Below are 18700 nucleotides of genomic sequence, written 5' to 3'. Positions count from 1 at the left end.
TCTGTCGATTCTTGTTTTGTTTATGTCACAATTCCAACCCTTTATCTGGGCTTGGGTTCGGCAAATGTGACCCAAAAGAGACACTCTGGCGGAGTTACCTAGTTTTTTTTTTTTTTTAGCTTAGTTTTCTTAATTTGGTTTGGTTTTTAACCTTATGGTTCACTTAGGAGCCTACAACAAGTCACAGTAAAAACATGAACATTTTTAACCATAACATTTTTTTTGTATACATTCTACATTAACAATCTAAATGGACCAAAAAGAGATAATAGAAAAAAACTGTCAATTGCAATGTGAGACAATTTATGCTAACATGTCTGGTCCTAATTCAGGTTAATTGTTTTTTATTTTTTTTAAATGTAAAACAGGGCGGGATCAGCCAGCGGCGGCTTCCAGCATGCGCGATTCATTTGTAGTCTGGAGGCGGAGGGGTGAGCATCTCCTGCTCTGACTGCACCGCGAGGACTGGGCTGCCTGTGCGTGCTTTGGGACGGCAGCACCCGCTGCTCGTTGAGAAGAGTAAGAACGATATCTACTTTCACGTCAGTCTCCAATAACACCAGAAAAAGTCGCTAGATTTGTCGCTAGTCGCTTTTTTGAAAATATGTCGCTAGAGTGATCTGAATACTCGCTAAATATAGCAACGAAGTCGCTACGTTGGCAACACTGAGTCTACCATGTATGTGCACGTAGCCGTTACTGCGGAAAAAGTGGGGATTCTCGTCACATTTTGAGCGCGCTTTTTGCACACACCATACGATGGCCTTCGTGTTTTTTCTTTGCTCTGTTTAATGTTTTATCTTCCCCATTGTGTTCTTAAAAAAATATCTAACGCCGTGTCAGCCTCCCACACTAGAATCACTAGCGTAGACCTGTAAACTAGGTTAAAACACTTAAATGTTTTACTTGAACCGTTTGAAAATAAATGGTTTATTAAAAGCATGCAAATATATTACTCTTAGGTCTTTACATTTGGTACACAACAGTGATAACAGTGGTGTTGACATCATAGAAAAAAAGTTTGATAAGAAAGCACACACGCATGCAAAGATATGTTCCCTCAGACATGTTCCCTAAACCCTGTGTTTCCACAACCCTGTGTTCCCTCAGTCCCCACTGAACAAATTTAAATCAAAATGGTTATAAGGTTAAAAAAAAAAATTTAAAAAACGGAATATTTCAGCACCTACACCAATATGTAAGGGTATATGGGACCTACTGAACATGTTCAATCACTGTGGCCTTACCTTTTAATATTAGCCTACAGCAGCGGGGTGGTATTTTCAGAAAAAAATGCATTTTAACATCTACTTAACTCAAGTCATTTTTATGATTGGCTCAAATAGTCCTTTGTAAAATGATTAAATATTGGTGTCCAGAAAAAAATGTCTGAGTATGCTAACAATCCCGAAAGTTAAAACAGTGCATGTCCATTTCATATTGTCAGTGGCGACTGTAGCATGTACATCTTGGTGGGGCAAACAAAAAAAAATGTTTTAGATGCATGCCAGCAAAGTCACTACACTTCACAACACTAAACAATACACAAATTGGACTATGAGTGACAAACTGTACACACAAACTGTTAGGGCCTACATAAAGCTGTCCCAACAGCAGAGTCCCAACACCTTACCACTGTCACACCTGGCAATCAGCAGTCTTGTTTGGCAGCAAAATAGTTCATTAAGCCTCATTTACTGCATATAAAACCCCATCTATGGCTGACTTGTTAAACAAATGTGCTTCTACTGACAATTGAGATGTACAAACTATAGCATAAGGGGATGACGAATGGATAAGATGCGAGCTAGGAAAGCTGTAGTCAACTATTTGTTCAGCACTTTTGAAATGTACGACAGAATTCAGAAAATGGGCCGTTCTTACAATATTCTCCCTGTTAACCAAGTCAGAACCGTAGAATAAATAAAGGTGGCATATAAGCAGACAATGAAAGCTCTTACAATATTTGATGACATTTCTCAATAACAGGCTATAGGCTACATGTGCACCACCAAGTCAGAACAATAGGATAAATAAAGAGAAAGGGGACCAAATTATTAGGGTGAGGCACATGAGCTACTAACAGTTTACTACACAAAATACGAGAGGTCGACCGATTATGATTTTAACGCCAATACCAATTATTGGAGGACCAAAAATAGCAGATAATCGGGCCGATTTTATATACACTGCTCAAAAAAATAAAGGGAACACTTAAACACAATGTAACTCCAAGTCAATCACACTTCTGTGAAATCAAACTGTCCACTGCAACACTGATTGACAATACATTTCACATGCTGTTGTGCAAATGGAATAGACAACAGGTGGAAATTATAGGCAATTAGCAAGACACCCCCAATAAAGGAGTGGTTCTGCAGGTGGTGACCACAGACCACTTCTCAGTTCCTATGCTTCCTGGCTGATGTTTTGGTCACTTTTGAATGCTGGCGGTGCTTTCACTCTAGTGGTAGCATGAGACGGAGTCTACAACCCACACAACTGGCTCAGGTAGTACAGCTCATCCAGGATGGCACATCAATGCGAGCTGTGGCAAGAAGGTTTGCTGTGTCTGTCAGCATAGTGTCCAGAGCATGGAGGCGCTACCAGGAGACAGGCCAGTACATCAGGAGACGTGGAGGAGGCCGTATGAGGGCAACAACCCAGCAGCAGGACCGCTACCGCCGCTTTTGTGCAAGGAGGAGCACTGCCAGAGCCCTGCAAAATGACCTCCAGCAGGCCACAAATGTGCATGTGTCTGCTCAAACGGTCAGAAACAGAATCCATGAGGGTGATATGAGGGCCCGACGTCCACAGGTGGGGGTTGTGCTTACAGCCCAACACCATGCAGGACATTTGGCATTAGCCAGAGAACACCAAGATTGGCAAATTCGCCACTGGCGCCCTGTGCTCTTCACAGATGAAAGCAGGTTCACACTGAGCACGTGACAGAGTCTGGAGACGCCGTGGAGAACGTTCTGCTGCCTGCAACATCCTCCAGCATGACCGGTTTGGCGGTGGGTCAGTCATGGTGTGGGGTGGCATTTCTTTGGGGGCCGCACTTCCCTCCATGTGCTCGCCAGAGGTAGCCTGACTGCCATTAGGTACCGAGATGAGATCCTCAGACCCCTTGTGAGACCATATGCTGGTGCGGTTGACCCTGGGTTTCTCCTAATAAAAGACAATGCTAGACCTCATGTGGCTGGAGTGTGTCAGCAGTTCCTGCAAGAGGAAGGCATTGATGCTATGGACTGGCCCGCCCATTCCCCAGACCTGAATCCAATTGAGCACATCTGGGACATCATGTCTCGCTCCATCCACCAACGTTGCACCACAGACTGTCCAGGCATTGTAGGGAGGTCATACAGGCACGTGGAGGCCACACACACACTGAGCCTCATTTTGACTTGTTTTAAGGACATTACATCAAAGTTGGATCAGCCTGTAGTGTGATTTTCCACTTTAATTTTGTGTGACTCCAAATCCAGACCTCCATGGGTTGATCAATTTCAATTGATTATTTGTGTGATTTTGTCAGCACATTCAACTATGTAAAGAAAAAAGTATTTCATAAGAATATTTCATTCATTCAGATCTAGGATGTGTTATTTTAGTGTTATATATTTTTAATAATGACAATTACAACAACACTGAATGAACAATGAACAGTTTTATTTTAACTTAATGTAATACGTAAATAATGAAACATGCTCAATTTGGTTTAAACAATGCATAAACGCAGTGTTGGAGAAGTAAAAGTGCAATATGTCCGATGTAATAAAGCTAACGTTTAAGTTCCTTGCTCAGAACATGAGAACATATGAAAGCTGGTAGTTCAATATTCCCAGTTAAGAAGTTTTAGGTTGTTATTATGACAGGTCGACTATTTCTCTCTATACCATTTGTATTTCATATACCTTTGACTATTGGATGATCTAATAGGCACTTTAGTGTTGCCAGCCTAATCTCAGGAGTTGATAGGCTTGAAGTCATAAACAGTGCTGTGAAGCAAGCATTGCTAAGAGCTGCTGGCAAACGCAGTAAAGTTTGAAAGAATGCTTACGAGCCTGCTGCCGGCAACCGCAGCTCAGTCAGACTGCTCTATCAAATCATAATATAATAAAACACAAATACAAGCCGTTGGTCATTAATATGGTCAAATCCAGAAATCGAAAACAAGACGTTCCGTATTTTATCGAACGGGTGGCAACCCTAAGTCTAAATATTGCTGTTACATTGCACAACCTTCAATGTTGTCATAATTATCTAAAATTCTGGCAAATTAGTTTGCAACAAGCCAGGCGGCCCAAACTGTTGCATATACCCTGAATCTGCATGCAGTGAACGAACACAATTTCCGTAGTTAATATTGCCTGCTAACATTAATTTCTTTTAACTAAATATGCAGGTTTAAAAACAATATATACTTCTGTGTATTGATTTTAAAAGAAAGGCATTGATGTTTATGGTTAGTTACATTTGTGCAATGGTAGGTGTTTTCCCGCAAATGCGCTTTTGTTAAATCATCCCCCGTTTGGAGAAGAAGGCTGTGATTCGAAGATAAATTAAAAGGCACCGCATGGATAATATGCAATGCAGGACAAGCTAGTTAACCTATTAATATCATCAACCATGTGTAGTTAACTAGTGATTGTGAAGATTGTTTTTTATAAGATAAGTTTAATGCTAGCTAGCAACTTACCTTGGCTCCTTGCTGCACTCGCTTTACAGGTGGTCAGCCTGCCACGCATTTTCCTTGTGGAATGCATTGTCATTGGCCATAATCGCGTCCAAAAATTCAGATTACGAAAACTTGAAATCGGTCGACCTCTACAACATACACTTAGTATTACTGTCTTAGTTACAGTATACATATACCTGGCATATTGCAGCATACAATACATTTTTGGACTCACCTTGTTGGGCTGTGCTCACTTGAACAGGAAGGTGGAGCGGGGGTCCATCGTGCGCAAACTTTGCCATCAAAGTGTGGCATTCTAAGTTTATGGTGCTTTCAAGACAACTGAGAACTCTTGAAAAAAAACAGGGTCGAATCATGACTTTTAAGTTATTCAGGTCGGAGCTCCAGAAAGAGGCCAGGGTTCCTGACTTGGAATTCCGAGTTGGATGACCGTTCAAAACTTATTTTCCCCTGTCTAAGCTCATTTTTGTTCCCAGTTTTCTTGGAACTCACTGAATTCTGAGATTTCAGAGTTGAGTTGTTTTGAAAGCGGAAGAAGATATGCTGGATTGACAGCTTGGCCAATGTTGCATGTTTATCCTTCTAAACTTGGAAAAGAGACCAATTTAACCCAAACGTGTACCACACATCCACTCCACTGAATAGCAGGCTAGTGATTTCTTTGCCATGCTTGCAGTTAGCCACTGATTCCTTCCAAACCGCTCATTGTTGAATTTGCCATTTCCAACGGCCGATGAGCATCAATACATTATCTATAATTTCTCTTCATATGACAAGGATTTGCCAATAGATTGTCAACTTGATTCATGATGGTGACTGCTAGCTTGCTACTTAAGATTTTGAAAGTATGATGTTGACAGTCCAAAGCTGCTCTAGATATGTGATTTGACTTCATTTTATCTGTTGACAATGACCTTGAGCCTTATTGGATGGGCACTTTAATGTAACTCTATGGCAGCACCCAAGGGGCTTGAATTTGAGCTCTCCCTGTGTCCCCATGAGCAACAGAACACTGAGCCAATCACAGCGCATCGAGAGAACATTACCAACCCCTACACTCCTGTATTTTCCGACGAAGCACCTGCATTTTGGAGCTGCCTTACTCAAGAAAGCAAAAAAGAGACCATGTTTGTATGCAGCTTTATTAATTCAATGACTGATTTTATATACTTTTTTTTTTTTTTTTTTTTTTTTTTTACATTTGTTTGCAATCTCGGACACATTAATGCCAAACTAACATGCAAAACAGGCAACAACAAAACTCTGCCCCACCTGCCGTGAATGGCAGGTCGCCACTGTATATATTGTCCATTTCTTTGACCTCCTGTTTTTAGGATATGTTAACATGTCAGTGTAACGGTGCTGTACTGCACCGCTGTAGCTCTGCGCTATGTATGGCTGATTAAAACTATAGACGCGGACTTCGGAGATCAGGTTGTTTTAATGACTCAGAACTCACTCTCGTAGAGCACAAATGTTCTGCGAATCGTCGCCACTTTCTACAACAGACTCACAATACAAAGGACTGGGATCAGTCGAGGAGCTAGCCACTGTTCACACGCTAGCAACCACATGTTGAATTCAGAATGTTAATATCTCCAAAGTACAATTACATACACCGTTTTGTTCATGAATAATGTAGGACTTCACGCATAAAGGAATCAACATTTTCTGAAGACAGAAAAAGCGTGCCCACCTTTCATAGTGCATCAAAATGATTTGAGCACGCAGGGCAAAACGTAAGTACACAACAAATCTACATGCTATATGAACCTGGTGAAATTCAAAGTATTTTAACTGTTACATAGGTTAGGCTATTTGATCGAAGAAACCTGCACGATGTAAAAAGTCTCTAACGTTGTCATACATTTTCTCTGACCTGTCAGCTACAGAAAAGGCCACACACTCTACCATATCCTATATCTGTTACATGATTCAGATTTTTTGGGGGGGACGGAATGGTAGTGGAATGCTGCAAAAGTGTGTTTTAATCGGCTATTTGATGAAGTGAATAGTCCGATTAGTTCTATCTATTGAATAGGATGGTCCTCCCCTTCCTCTGAAGAGCCTCCCCTGGTTTGTACAACTGTACACTAGTTAAAAAAAAAAAAAAAAAAAAAAAAGTAAATGTTCTAAATTGGGAATCAAAAAATAAAAACGTTTTTACTCTATTAAAGCACTACAATAGTGATAGACAAACAGCATTCCATATTCCAGCAGATTGGTTTGACCGACTAGGCTATGGTTCAAACCTAGGTCTCAAGCATACCAAGACGGTTAGCCCGCTGAGCAAAAGTAATTTGCTTGGGGAGCTAACGCAATTTAGTTACCAATTTCGCAGTCACGGGTCAATGAACCATCTCCAACACATTAGCATATCATCAGACTGCCTTGCTGAAAAACAAAGCACACATTTTTTTCAAGAATGGATTTAATATCAATTTGAAATCATATGTTCTGTAACTCTTCATAATAGAAAATAGCAAGACTAGGAATTCCATATACATCAAACAAATTTATTGAATTACCTTCCAGAGGTCCAAACAATCATTTCAACTGTCCTGTTTTTGTCCAAGGCTGCGAAGCGATCAGTGAGATCAACCTGCCACTAAAACCCATTGTCTACAAGTTATAAAGTGAGTTTCTGTTCAATCATTAGTTTGATAGTAAAGCAATCTAGCTATTACATGTTACGCATCTAAATCCCACTTCCTTAGTGTTGGGACTGTTTTGACGCTTTGTTGAGATTCTGAATATGATGGGAGCATAAGGCTACTGGCATACATTGGGTACATTTGCGGTTGGCTTGACCTGATGGTAACTTGTGTGGAAAAAGCCAAACTAACAAGCAAGAGTTGAGCCAGAGAGATAAGTGGAAGATAGAAAGTGGTGAACAAAACAAATGACAGTATTATGAACATCTAAAGCAATCTCTGAAACTTAAGAAAGCTTTATTGTTACTGTGCGTGTTCACCTAACTTTCTAAACAGCTTTTACCACCAAATCCACTGTTTCCTCTGCCTTTCTTTGAAGCCCTATCCATTCCCCACATTTGCCCCTCAACTGCTGAAGAGGGAAAACGTATCACTATGAAAAAAAAAAGGAATTAGAAGTCCATAAGTCCATGGTGTCTCGTCCCTCAGGGGGATCAAAGAGCTGTGAACCAGCCAGGCCACCAGGAGGCTCCATCACTTTAGCCGCTGCACGATGACTGCGTTGAGCAGGTTGGCATCCCGCAGCGTCTGGCTCTCGTCAGTCAGCTCCTTGTTGGGGAAGGTTGTTATGAGCACAAACTCTGTCGCGGCCATTAAAGGTCGAGCTCCCACCACAAACTGACGCACGTCCGACACCCTGTGGACAAGAGAAATAATGGATAGAATATTTAATGTTGTTTGTAATGGTGGGAGTAAGGCGCTGTAGAGCTTAATGGCTCCAAAACTGACCTGTGAGTGTGGTTGAACTTCTGCACCAGTCTCCCCCCGTCGGCCAGTCTGATCTGGATGTTGGTCACAGGCTGAGAGGCGTCCAGGTTCACAGAGGCGATGGCCTGGGCCTCACTGGTTACCTGGTCCTGGTCCCCCATACGCGGAGCAGACACCAGTTCAGGGGTGGCACTGAGGCGGGAAAGAGAGACGGTTATTGTGATTACTGTGTTTGACAGTTACATATCTAGAAAAGACACAAACGTAATCAAATACCTAATCACATTGTGCCATAATTTCCTTTTCTACCCCCTTGTGGTAATAAGGTGTAACAGCCACCCTATTCAATCAATCACATTTATTTATAAAGCCCTTCTTACATCAGCTGATGTCAAAGTGCTGCACAGAAACCCAGCCTAAAACCCCAAACGGCAAGCAATGCAGATGTAAAAGCATTTAATCTGAGAATCTTTGGTCTGTACCCAAATCTAAAAACCAGTGAAGAAAAGCAGGTTATTTCTTGCATGGCAGGTGGACAGACAGGCGAGTTAATACAATTTACATTACCCTTCTAGAACAGTATTTCCCAACTTTGGTCTTCCAGTACCCCCAACAGCACACACTTTTGTTGTGGCCCTGGACAAAAACACCTGATTCAACTTGCCAAGGGCTTGATGATAAATTGACAAGTAGAATCAGGTGTGCTTGTCAGGGGCCACAACAAGTTATATGTACTGTTGGGGGTACTGGAGGACCTGAGTTAGGAAACACTGTTCTAGGTGATGCATTCTTTCAGAATAGATCAAGCTCACCTGCCCAGTTTCTGTCCTTCCCCACCGAAAGCCTTGAAGGTAACCTTGGGTTTGGAGAAGTCCTCATCCCGATGGTCCTCCATATCCAAGTTGACCTGACCCCCCCGGGAGCGCTGTCTCAACTCCAAAGGAATTTCCCTGAAAGGAGGAATGACTTCTTATGACAATGCTTTAGCAATGAGGAAACAGACTTCAGAGGGAAACGTGTCCCCAGCTGTCCAGTGCTGATCAGAATGTGTATGCCATAAATTCATTTCTAACTTAGTAAATGGATTCAGGAACATGGTGTGACATGAGCAGCCACGCATATAAACCGTATGACAAGCAGACAGTATGGACAGTGTACTCACCCCCTACGGATCGACTCCAGGAAAATGGCATTGCCAGGATCACTGTAGTTTCTGAGTTCACCGTCGCCCAGGCTGAAACCTGTCTTCCACAGCTTCAGGACTACATGCACCTTCAGCACGTAGTAAAGAAAATAGGCTACATCAAGTATACTAATGTAAATGTACTCTTCCGAGATCAAATTTATACTTGCAATACAAAATATCTATTAAAATAAATTCACTGTCAAACTAACATCCTGCTGGCTGTTAGCAGCTTTTCTCTCTCCAGCCACATAAACAGGCTCCTCCTCAGGTGCTGCACCAAGCCGGTAGCCACCACCAATGAACGGCTAGAGGGAGGGTTAGAAGAGAAAAAAAGTAAAACATTATACACCCTTACCTTGATGATTTAAGGTCAATTCCAAAACACAGGGATAATAACACATAGGTGCAGGACACAATTACTGAGAAGCTTTTCTTACCCTGGCTCGACTAGGCTCTCCTGGGCCTCTCCCAGCCTTCTCCACAGGTACGGCCCCATGCTCCTTTGCCCCCTTGAATAGGTCCTCCACCACCTCATTAGAGCTCTTCTTCTTAGGGGGGCCCACAATCTGCTGCCCACTGCGTTCAGAACCCCCAGCAAAGAACCTGAGCAGAAGCAAAGGAAGAATGTGGATACAACACAATCAGAATTTTGGATCAACATCAATGCTGTGATTCAAATAAATCTAATCTTATTTGTCACATGCTTCAAAAGCAACAGATGTAGACTAACAGTGAAAGGCTTACTTATGGGCCTTCCCAACAAACCAGAGAAATAAAAAATAATGAGTGAATGAGTAATGATAACTTGGCTATATACACGGGGTACCTGAACCAAGTTAAAGTGCAGGGACACAAGGTAATTGAGGTACATATTCGTAGGGATAAAGTGACAAGGCAACAATATAAACAAACAATAGTAGCAGCGTATGTGATGAGTCAAGAGTTAGTGCAAATAGGGTCAATGCAGATAGTTAACCAATAATAAATAATTAGTTAACCCAGACTAACTAGCAGTCTTATGGCTTGGGGGTAGAAGCTGCTCCGGATCCTGTTGGTTCCAGACTTGGTGCATCGGTACCACTTACCATGCAGTAGCAGAGAGAACAGTCTATGACTTGGGTGTCTGGAGTCTGACAGTTCTTAGAGCCTTCCTCTCACACTGCCTGGCAGGTAGCTCAGCCCCAGTGACGTACTGGGCCATACGCACTAGACTCTGTAGCGCCTTGCGGTGATGCAGCCAGTCAAGATGCTCTCAAATGGTGCAGCTGTATAACTGAGGATCTGAGGGCATATGCCTAATCTTTTCAGCCTCCTGAGGTGAAAGCGGCATTGTCAACTGTGTGTGTGTGGACCATGATAATTCCTTAGTGATGTGAACACCGAGGAACTTTATGCTCGACACACTCCACTATAGTCCCTCCGTTTTCTGTAGTCCACGATCAGCTTCTTTGTCTTGCTGACTTTGAGGGAGAAGTTGTTGCCCTGGTGTAACAGTATAACTTTAGACCGTCCCCTCGCCCATACCCGGCCGCGAACCAGGGACCCTCTGCACACATCAACAACAGTTACCCACGAAGCATCGTTACCCATCGCTCCACAAAAGCCTCGGCCCTTGCTGAGCAAGGGGAACCACTACTTCAAGGTCTGACGTCACCGATTGAAACGCTATTTAGTGCGCACCACCGCTGACTAGCTAGCCGTTTCACATCCGTTACACTGGCACCACACTGCCAGGTCACCAACCTCCTCTATAGGATGTCTCATCGTTGTCGATGATCAGGCCAACCACTGTCATATCGTCAGAAAACTTAATGATGGTGTTGGGAGTTGTGCACGGCCATGCAGTCGTGGGTGAACAGGGAGTACAGGAGGGAACTAAGCACACACCCCTGAGGGGCCAGTGTTGCGGATGTGTAGTTCACTACCCTCACCAGCTGGGGGCGACCTATCAGGAAGTCCAGGATCCAGTTGCAGAAGGAGGTGTTCAATCCCAGGGTCCTGCGCTTAGTAATGAGGTGTTGAATGCTGAGCTAGTCAATGCACATCATTCTCACATACCGGTGCATTGGGAAACTATTCAGACCCTTGACTTTTTCCACACTGCTAAGTTATTAGCCTTATTAGCCTTATTCTAAAACTGATCATTTTTTCCCCACATTTACACACAATACCCAAAAAGGACAAGCGAAAGGGTTACACATTTTTGCAAATTATTAAGTATAAAACACATCACATTTACATAAGTATTCAGACCCTTTACTCAGTACTTTGGCACACCTGTATTTGGAAAGTTTCTCCCATTCTTTTCTGCAGATCCTCAAGCTCTGTCAGGTTGGATGGGGAGCTTTCCTGAACAGCTATTTTTCAGGTCTCTCCAGAGATATTCGATTAGGTTCAAGTCCGGGCTCTGGCTGGGCCACTCAAGGACATTCAGAGACTTGTCCCAAAGCCATTCCTGCATTGTCTTGGCTGTGTGCTTAGGGTCGTTGTTGGAAGGTGAACCTTAGAGCCAGTCTGAGGTCCTGCGCGCTCTGGAGCAGGTTTTCATCAAGGATCTCTGTACTTTGCGCCGTTCATCTTTACCTCAATCCCGACTAGTCTCCCAGTCCCTGAAAAACATCCCCACCGCATGATGCTGCCACCACCATGCTTCACCGTAGGAATGGTGCCAGGTTTCCTCGAGACTTGACGCTTAGCATTCAGGCTAAAGAGTGCAACATAGTTTCTGTTCTGATGAAACCATTCTCATGGCTTGACAGTCCTTTAGGTGCCTTTTGGCAAACTCTAAGCGGGCTGTCACTTGCCTTTTACTGAGTAGTGGCCTCCGTCTGGCTACTCTACCATAAAGGCCTGATTGGTGGAGTGCTGCAGAGATGCAGAGATGTTTGTCCTTCTGGAAGATTCTCCCATCTCCACAGAGGAACTCTGGAGCTCTGTCAGAGTGACCATCGGGTCCTTGGTCACCTCCCTGACCAAGGTCCTTCTCCCCCGATTGCCCCGTTTGGCCGGGTGGCCAGCTCTAGGAAGAGTCTTGTTGGTTCCAAACTTCTCCATTTAAGAATGATGGAGATCTTCAATGCTGCAGAAATGTTTTGGTTCCCTTCCTCAGATCTGTGCCTCGACACAATCCTGTCTCGGAGCTCTAGGGACAATTCCTTCGACCTCGTGGCTAGGTTTTTGCTCTGACATGCACTGTCAACTGTGGGTCCTTATATAGACAGGTGTGTGCCTTTCCAAATCATGTCCAATCAAATGAATTTACCACAGGTGGACTCCAATCAAGTTGTAGAAACATCTCAAGGATGGTCTGAACTTGTTAATAAGGTATGTTTTTTTAACTTCTTGCGACTCTCAAACCCGGATCTGGGAGCGTAATCACCGCCTCAAACTAATTAGCATAACGCAGCGGACATAAATATCCCTAGAAAATCTTCCTATTCTTGAAAATCACAAATGAAATATTGAGGACACAGCTTAGCCTTTTGTTAATCACACTTTCATCTCAGATTTTCAAAATATGCTTTACAGCCAACGCTAGACAAGCATTTGTGTAAGTTTATCATAGCATTATGCCCTGCAAGCAGCAGGCAACATTTTCACAAAAATAAAGAAATCAAATTAAATCATTTACCTTTGAAGAACTTTGGATGTTTTCACTCAGGAGACTCCCAGTTAGATAGCAAATGTTCCTTTTTTCCAAAAATATTATTTTTGTAGACGAAATAGCTCCTGTTTGTTCTTCGCATTTTCCGGTCGATTTCTCAGCCAAACGTGGTCACTACAACAAACTCTTTTCCAAATTAGCTCCATAATAATCGACAGAAACATGGCAAACGTAGTTTAGAATCAATCCTCAAGGTGTTTTTCACACATCTATTCGATAATATATCAGTCGGGACAATTGGTTTCTCATTAGAAGCGATTGGAATAATGGCTACCTCAGTACTTTACGCAAGATTTTCTGCGGGAGCCATCATGTGACCACTTGCACAATGTGGTCCCTTATGGCTGTTCTTCAACAAATGCGTAAAAAGACATCAATGCTGTAGACACCTTGCAGAATATGTAGAAAACGTAAGCTCATTCGTAGCCCATTCACAGCCATATAAGGAGTCATTGGCATGCAGCGCTTTCAAAATATGGGGCACTTCCTGATTGGATTTTTATCTGGGTTTCGACCTGTAACATCAGTTCAAATCAAATTTATTTATATAGCCCTTCGTACATCAGCTGATATCTTTGCAGTTTTGGAAACGTCAGTGTTTTCTATCCAAAGCTGTCAATTATATGCATAGTCGAGCATCTTGTCGTGACAAAATATCCCGTTTAAAACGGGAATGTTTTTTTTATCCAAAAATGAAATACCGCCCCCAGAGTTCCAAGAGGTTTTAAAAGATTTGCTAAAATATTGAAACCTGTTTTTGCTTTGTCATTATGGGATATTGTGTAGATTGATGAGGAAAAACATTTAGTTTAGAATAAGGTTGTAACGTAACTATGTGCAAAACGTCAAGGGGTCTGAATACAGAATGCACTGTAGGTGTTCCTCTTGGCCAGGTGTGAGAGGGAAGTGTGGAGTGCATGTGCACGAGAGAATGCATAATCTGTGGATCTGTTGGGGCGGTATGCGAATTGGAGTGGGTCCAGGGTTTCTGGGATGTCGTTGTTGATGCGAGCCATGATCAGCCTTTTAAAGCATTTCATGGCTACAGATGTGAGTGCTACATGCCGAGAGTCATTTAGACAGGTTACCTTGGCGAACATTGGCACAGGGACAATGGTGGTCTGCTTGAAACATGTAAGTATTACATACTGGGCCAGGGAGAGGTTCATAATGTCAGTTTAGACACTTGCAGGTTAGCGCATGGTCCGAATACACGTCCTGGTAATCAGTCTGCCCCCGCGGCCTTGTGAATGTTAAACTGTTTAAAGGCCTTACTTACATCAGCTATAGAGAGCTAGATCAGTCATCCGGAACAGCTGGTGCTTTCATGAATGGTTCGGTGTTGCTTTCCTCGAAGCGAGCATAGAAGAAACTTAGCTCGTCTAGTATGCTCGCGTCACTGGGCAGCTCGCGGCTGGGTTTCCCTTTGTAATCCGTGATTGTTTGCCAGCCCTGCCCCATCCAACAAGCATCAGAGCCCGTGTAGTAGGATTCGAGCTTAGTCATGTATTGATGGTTTGGAGGTCGTAGCGAGATCTATTAGTGTCCTGCTCCTTGAAAGCGGCAGCTCTAGCCTTCAGCTCAGTGCAGATGTTGCCTGTAATCCATGGCTTCTGGATGGGATATGTACTGTCACTGTGGGGATGACTTTGTTGATGCACTTAACTTTTTAGTGACGGGGCAGTATTCGGAAATTTGGATGATTGACGTGCCCAAAGTAAACTGCCTGTTACTCAGGCCCAGAAGCTAGGATATGCATATACTTGGTAGCATTGGATAGAAAAGACATTCTAAAAAACGGCAGGCAAAAACCTGAGGAAAATCAATCCAGGAAGTGGGATTTTTTTAATGTGAGTGGTTTTCCATTGAATGCCTATTGACTATGTAATTGGTTAGGGCCCAGATTGCAGTTCCCATGGCTTCCACTAGATGTCTGAAAAACGACAAAGCAAAAGACCAGGGGACTGGGGAAGCATGCAGTACAGGTTTGCGCGCCCTTGTTTTTTTCCCCTTTCTATTGAATATGCTATTGTCCGGTTTAAATATTATTGATTATTTAGATAAGACACCCTGAGGATTAGTTATAAACATTGTTTGACATGTTTCAACGAACTTTACCGGTACTATTAGGATGTACTCGTCTGCGCATTTTGACCGACTTTGAGCCAGTGGATTACTGAACAAAACGCGCCAACAAAAGTTTTTGGGATATAAAGAAGGACTTTCTCAAACAAAACAGCAACCAGATGAAGCTCTTCAAAGGTAAGTGATTTATTTTATTGCTATTTCTGACTTGCGTGACTCCTCTGCTTGGTTGGAAAATGTCTGTATGCTTGTGTGCGGGGCACTGTCCTCAGTCGCATGTTTGCTTTCGAAATCTGACAAAGCCGCTGGATTAACAAGAAGTTAATCTTTCAACCGATGTATAACTTGTATTTTCATTTATTTTTATTATTACTACTATTTCTGTAATTTGAAATTGGCGCCCTGCAATTTCACCGGATGTTATCGCGGTGGGTCGCTAGCAGCACGCCTGCGCCAAACAGGTTAATGAAGGCGGTGACTGATGTGTCCTGAAACAGTCCTTGACTTAGCATCCACTTCATCGGATCACATCCATATTGAGCACGTCACTGGTACTTCCTGTTTGTTTTGGCTTGTAAGTCGAGATCAGGATGATAGAGTTATGGGTCAGATTTGGCAAAGGGAGGGTGGAGAGACCTTTGTATGCGTTTGTGTGTGGAGTAAAGATGATCTAGAGTGTTTCACCTCTAGCTGCACAGTGACATGCTGGTAAAAATGAGGTAAGATGAATTTCAGTTTCCCTGCATTAAAATCACTAGCCACTGGAAGCGGCGCCTCTGGATGTGTACTCTCTCGTTTGCTTATGGCCCTATACAGCTCATTGAGTGTGGTCTTAGTGCCAGCATCGGTTTGTGATGGTAAATATACAGCTACTGTTGACAAGTAACACAGGGACCCATTCCCACCCAGCAGAATCTGTTGTGGCAGAAAGCAATACCAGCCTAGAGAGAACTGAATAGAGAAACCAAAATAGTTTTGGTACATTCTGGAGGCACCCTATACTGTCCAAAATACATACAGCCTAGGCCTACATGCAATGTGAAATGCATACACTCTAAAGTCATTGAAGTAAAGACAGAATTACCTTTCCCCTTCCTCCTCGTCACTGTCATCTTCTTCCTCGTGCATCATATCCCTGAAGGAGGTCACTCTATTTTCACTCCTTTACACACAAAAAAACAATGAATGACAATAGGGTCAAACATTAATCATGTAACATGGAATGTTTCATAGAATAATCATTAAAAATGACAAAGGCAACACTGTAAGGATATGGGCATCCTGTTTTAATGGTACATAGAATGACAGTGTAACAATAGATTTACATAGGTCAGTTAGCTATGTACCTGCCAGGCCCTGTGGAACGAGGCACAGAGGATCCACCACTCTCTGGCTGAGGTAATGTCACTATGTCATCCTCAGCACCATCTTCAAAGAAACTGGCCAGGGCAAGCTAAGGAAAGAGACCAAGATTCCATGTCATTTAAACGTCAAGATCTCAATGTCTAGTCATAGTCTAAAGCTGATTACTAGCCATCTAACGTTGGCTAGTTCGAGTTTAATTGTGAACTTGACGAATTAAGAAGTAGCTACCTACTAGTAGTTAGCTGAGAAGGATGTTCTTATACATATTATACTTGCTAGCAATTAACGTTAGGATGGGAAACATCTGATACATTAGCCATCATCTCAGTGACTAGTTGGAAAATGTTGTTAGGTAGTTGTGAGGTTGGCTTACTGCTGGACTATAATATATGCCAATCGGATAGTTAGCTGACGCGTTAGTTACAATAGTTAGCTAAATTAGCCCCCTAGCTAATCTGCTAGCTAGCTTGTTAGCCAGATAACATTAGTTAGCTAGAACGCAGTGAGCCATTCATAAATGAAACGGATTTGTTAGCAAGTTAACATTAAACTCGCTACTAGGCAGTGGTAGTAAAACATTGGTATCTGTATGAAACTGATTGGTAGATACCAGGGAATATGACCGCAATGGTCACTCGATCTATTGTTGTGAGAAAGAGTGACTTGCAGAAACTAGTACAGTAGCTAGCCTGCTAGTAAGTGTTAGCTAACTAGATACTGTCATTCGTATGTTGTTGTGAGTTAACTTCAAATATCACATGTAGGTCGATGTGACCAGCATGTACCTGCAAATCCCAACCGGCAGACTCCAAGAAAAAACGGGCCCTCTCTTCATCAACATCAGTAACAGCAACGAACTCCCTCACCGAGGATTCTTGGTCCGCCATTTTGATATGCCCATTCAATGACTGTTCCGACTCCAGTTGAGGAATCACCTACCAACTTGGTTCCTATCTCAGTTAAATGCAGTAGGCTACAGGAGGGTAAGGCAAACAGGCCTACATGTGAACAATGTTTATGACGTGTTGTATTTTCCTGACAAAGTTAATAGTTAAAAGTTAATACATAATATTTCACATAGATTTGACATTTATATCTAAAATTGTATTATCTGTTGGCTATTACCATAGTTACTGCTTCCAGGCCTCACTCACAAAGATGAGGTGAAGAAAGCCTAGTAGAGGCTACTATTACCATAACAAATATCGCAGTATTTTCTGCCATAACAAAGGGGCAATCTGGGATTTCTGCCGCTTGTTTTTCTAAACAGCTGAGGGGTTGGACTGGAGCACTAACTACTCTCAAATTCATTGACAGACCATGAATGGGATAAACATTTTAGATTTAACCACGTTTTTTAAGTCTATATTTGTTTACAATCAAAGCAAGCTTATATTTTGGGTTCTTATGGGTATATCAGTTCTACTATTAAATACTTTTTGGGCATTTATAAGTTATATTCTTCAATAATTCCCCTGGACTATCTGATAAGATTTCTATTTGAATTGTTTCTTCGTCTCTAATAGAGCTCGCCAGTTTATAGTCCTAAAAAACAGAAATTAGTTACCTCTGTTTTGTTTAGCCATTCCTATGTGGAAAATGAATGGGGATAAACGGCGAAATTAAGGTCAGAGTTTAACACAGGCTTAGGAGATCTTATATGTTTTGTTTTATAAGATAATATCAGTCAGTTAGCATGACCTTTATGAATTATGAAGCCTTTTATGTGCTTTGTGTTTCATTTTATTACGGAAATGCTTCAAAATTCACAAGTGACGTTAGCTGATGAAGATTCTCATAGATGAAACTGTATCGGATCTCCTAAGCCTGTTTTTACCAAAGACCTTATTTTTAGCATTTATCCAAAAACTCTACAAAACTCCATTTACTTTCCCATAGGCTTTGTCCAAAGAACCATGGCAGAGTTAGTCCGTACAAAAATAAGCCTTCACTATTGCTCTCTATAAAGAGGGCATTTAAAACACTAACCATCTAATATATGCACTGAGTATGCCAAACATTAGGAATGTCTTCCTAATATTGAGTTGCAGATTCATGAATTGACCATAGTGTGTGGCCATAAAAAACACTAATTCTCCTGTTTTCTTTTGCTCAGGTGTGAAAACAACTTGGCCAGGGCATTTTTGTTTATGTTAAGATTTCAAATAGCATTTTAACTATTTAATTAAGACTAGCTTATCAAAACTATTAGCATAGTCAATATATCAATGTTTTCACTAGTAAATAAATATAATACATTCTGGTTCCTTGATTCC

The 18700-nt window shown here is 42.2% G+C and overlaps 1 protein-coding gene across 2 annotated transcripts; it reads right to left on the bottom strand.

Moving 5' to 3' along the window:
• Positions 1-7197: 7197 nt before the first annotated feature.
• On the bottom strand, positions 7198-17351 carry LOC135504433 (NSFL1 cofactor p47-like). Of its 2 annotated transcripts, none has more exons than XM_064923036.1 (9): positions 17210-17351; positions 16406-16512; positions 16144-16221; positions 9748-9913; positions 9520-9615; positions 9287-9396; positions 8937-9074; positions 8146-8316; positions 7198-8053 (listed from the first exon to the last, which is right to left on the bottom strand). In XM_064923036.1, the coding sequence occupies exons 1-9, from the start codon at positions 17309-17311 to the stop codon at positions 7891-7893; spliced, it is 1131 nt and encodes a 376-aa protein (XP_064779108.1). In that variant the 5' UTR covers positions 17312-17351; the 3' UTR covers positions 7198-7890. The 2 variants fall into 2 exon arrangements, with proteins under 2 accessions (XP_064779108.1, XP_064779109.1); XM_064923037.1 differs by having other exon boundaries at positions 9287-9399; positions 17210-17348.
• Between the last annotated feature and the right edge of the window lie 1349 nt (positions 17352-18700).

The sequence above is a fragment of the Oncorhynchus masou genome, chromosome 18 (assembly GCF_036934945.1).
Source record: "Oncorhynchus masou masou isolate Uvic2021 chromosome 18, UVic_Omas_1.1, whole genome shotgun sequence".
Taxonomy (NCBI): domain Eukaryota; kingdom Metazoa; phylum Chordata; class Actinopteri; order Salmoniformes; family Salmonidae; genus Oncorhynchus; species Oncorhynchus masou.
This window is presented reverse-complemented; position numbering and strand designations above follow the sequence as displayed.

Coding starts and splice junctions, on each gene's coding strand:
- LOC135504433 (XM_064923037.1), bottom strand. CDS start 17,311: ATGGCGGACCAAGAATCCTCGGTGAGGGAGTTCGTTGCTGTTACTGAT. Junction 9,914..16,143: donor GACGAGGAGGAAGGGGAAAG/GTAATTCTGTCT, acceptor GCTTCTGCTCAG/GTTCTTTGCTGGGGGTTCTG. Junction 9,616..9,747: donor GAGAGCCTAGTCGAGCCAGG/GTAAGAAAAGCT, acceptor CCCTCCCTCTAG/CCGTTCATTGGTGGTGGCTA.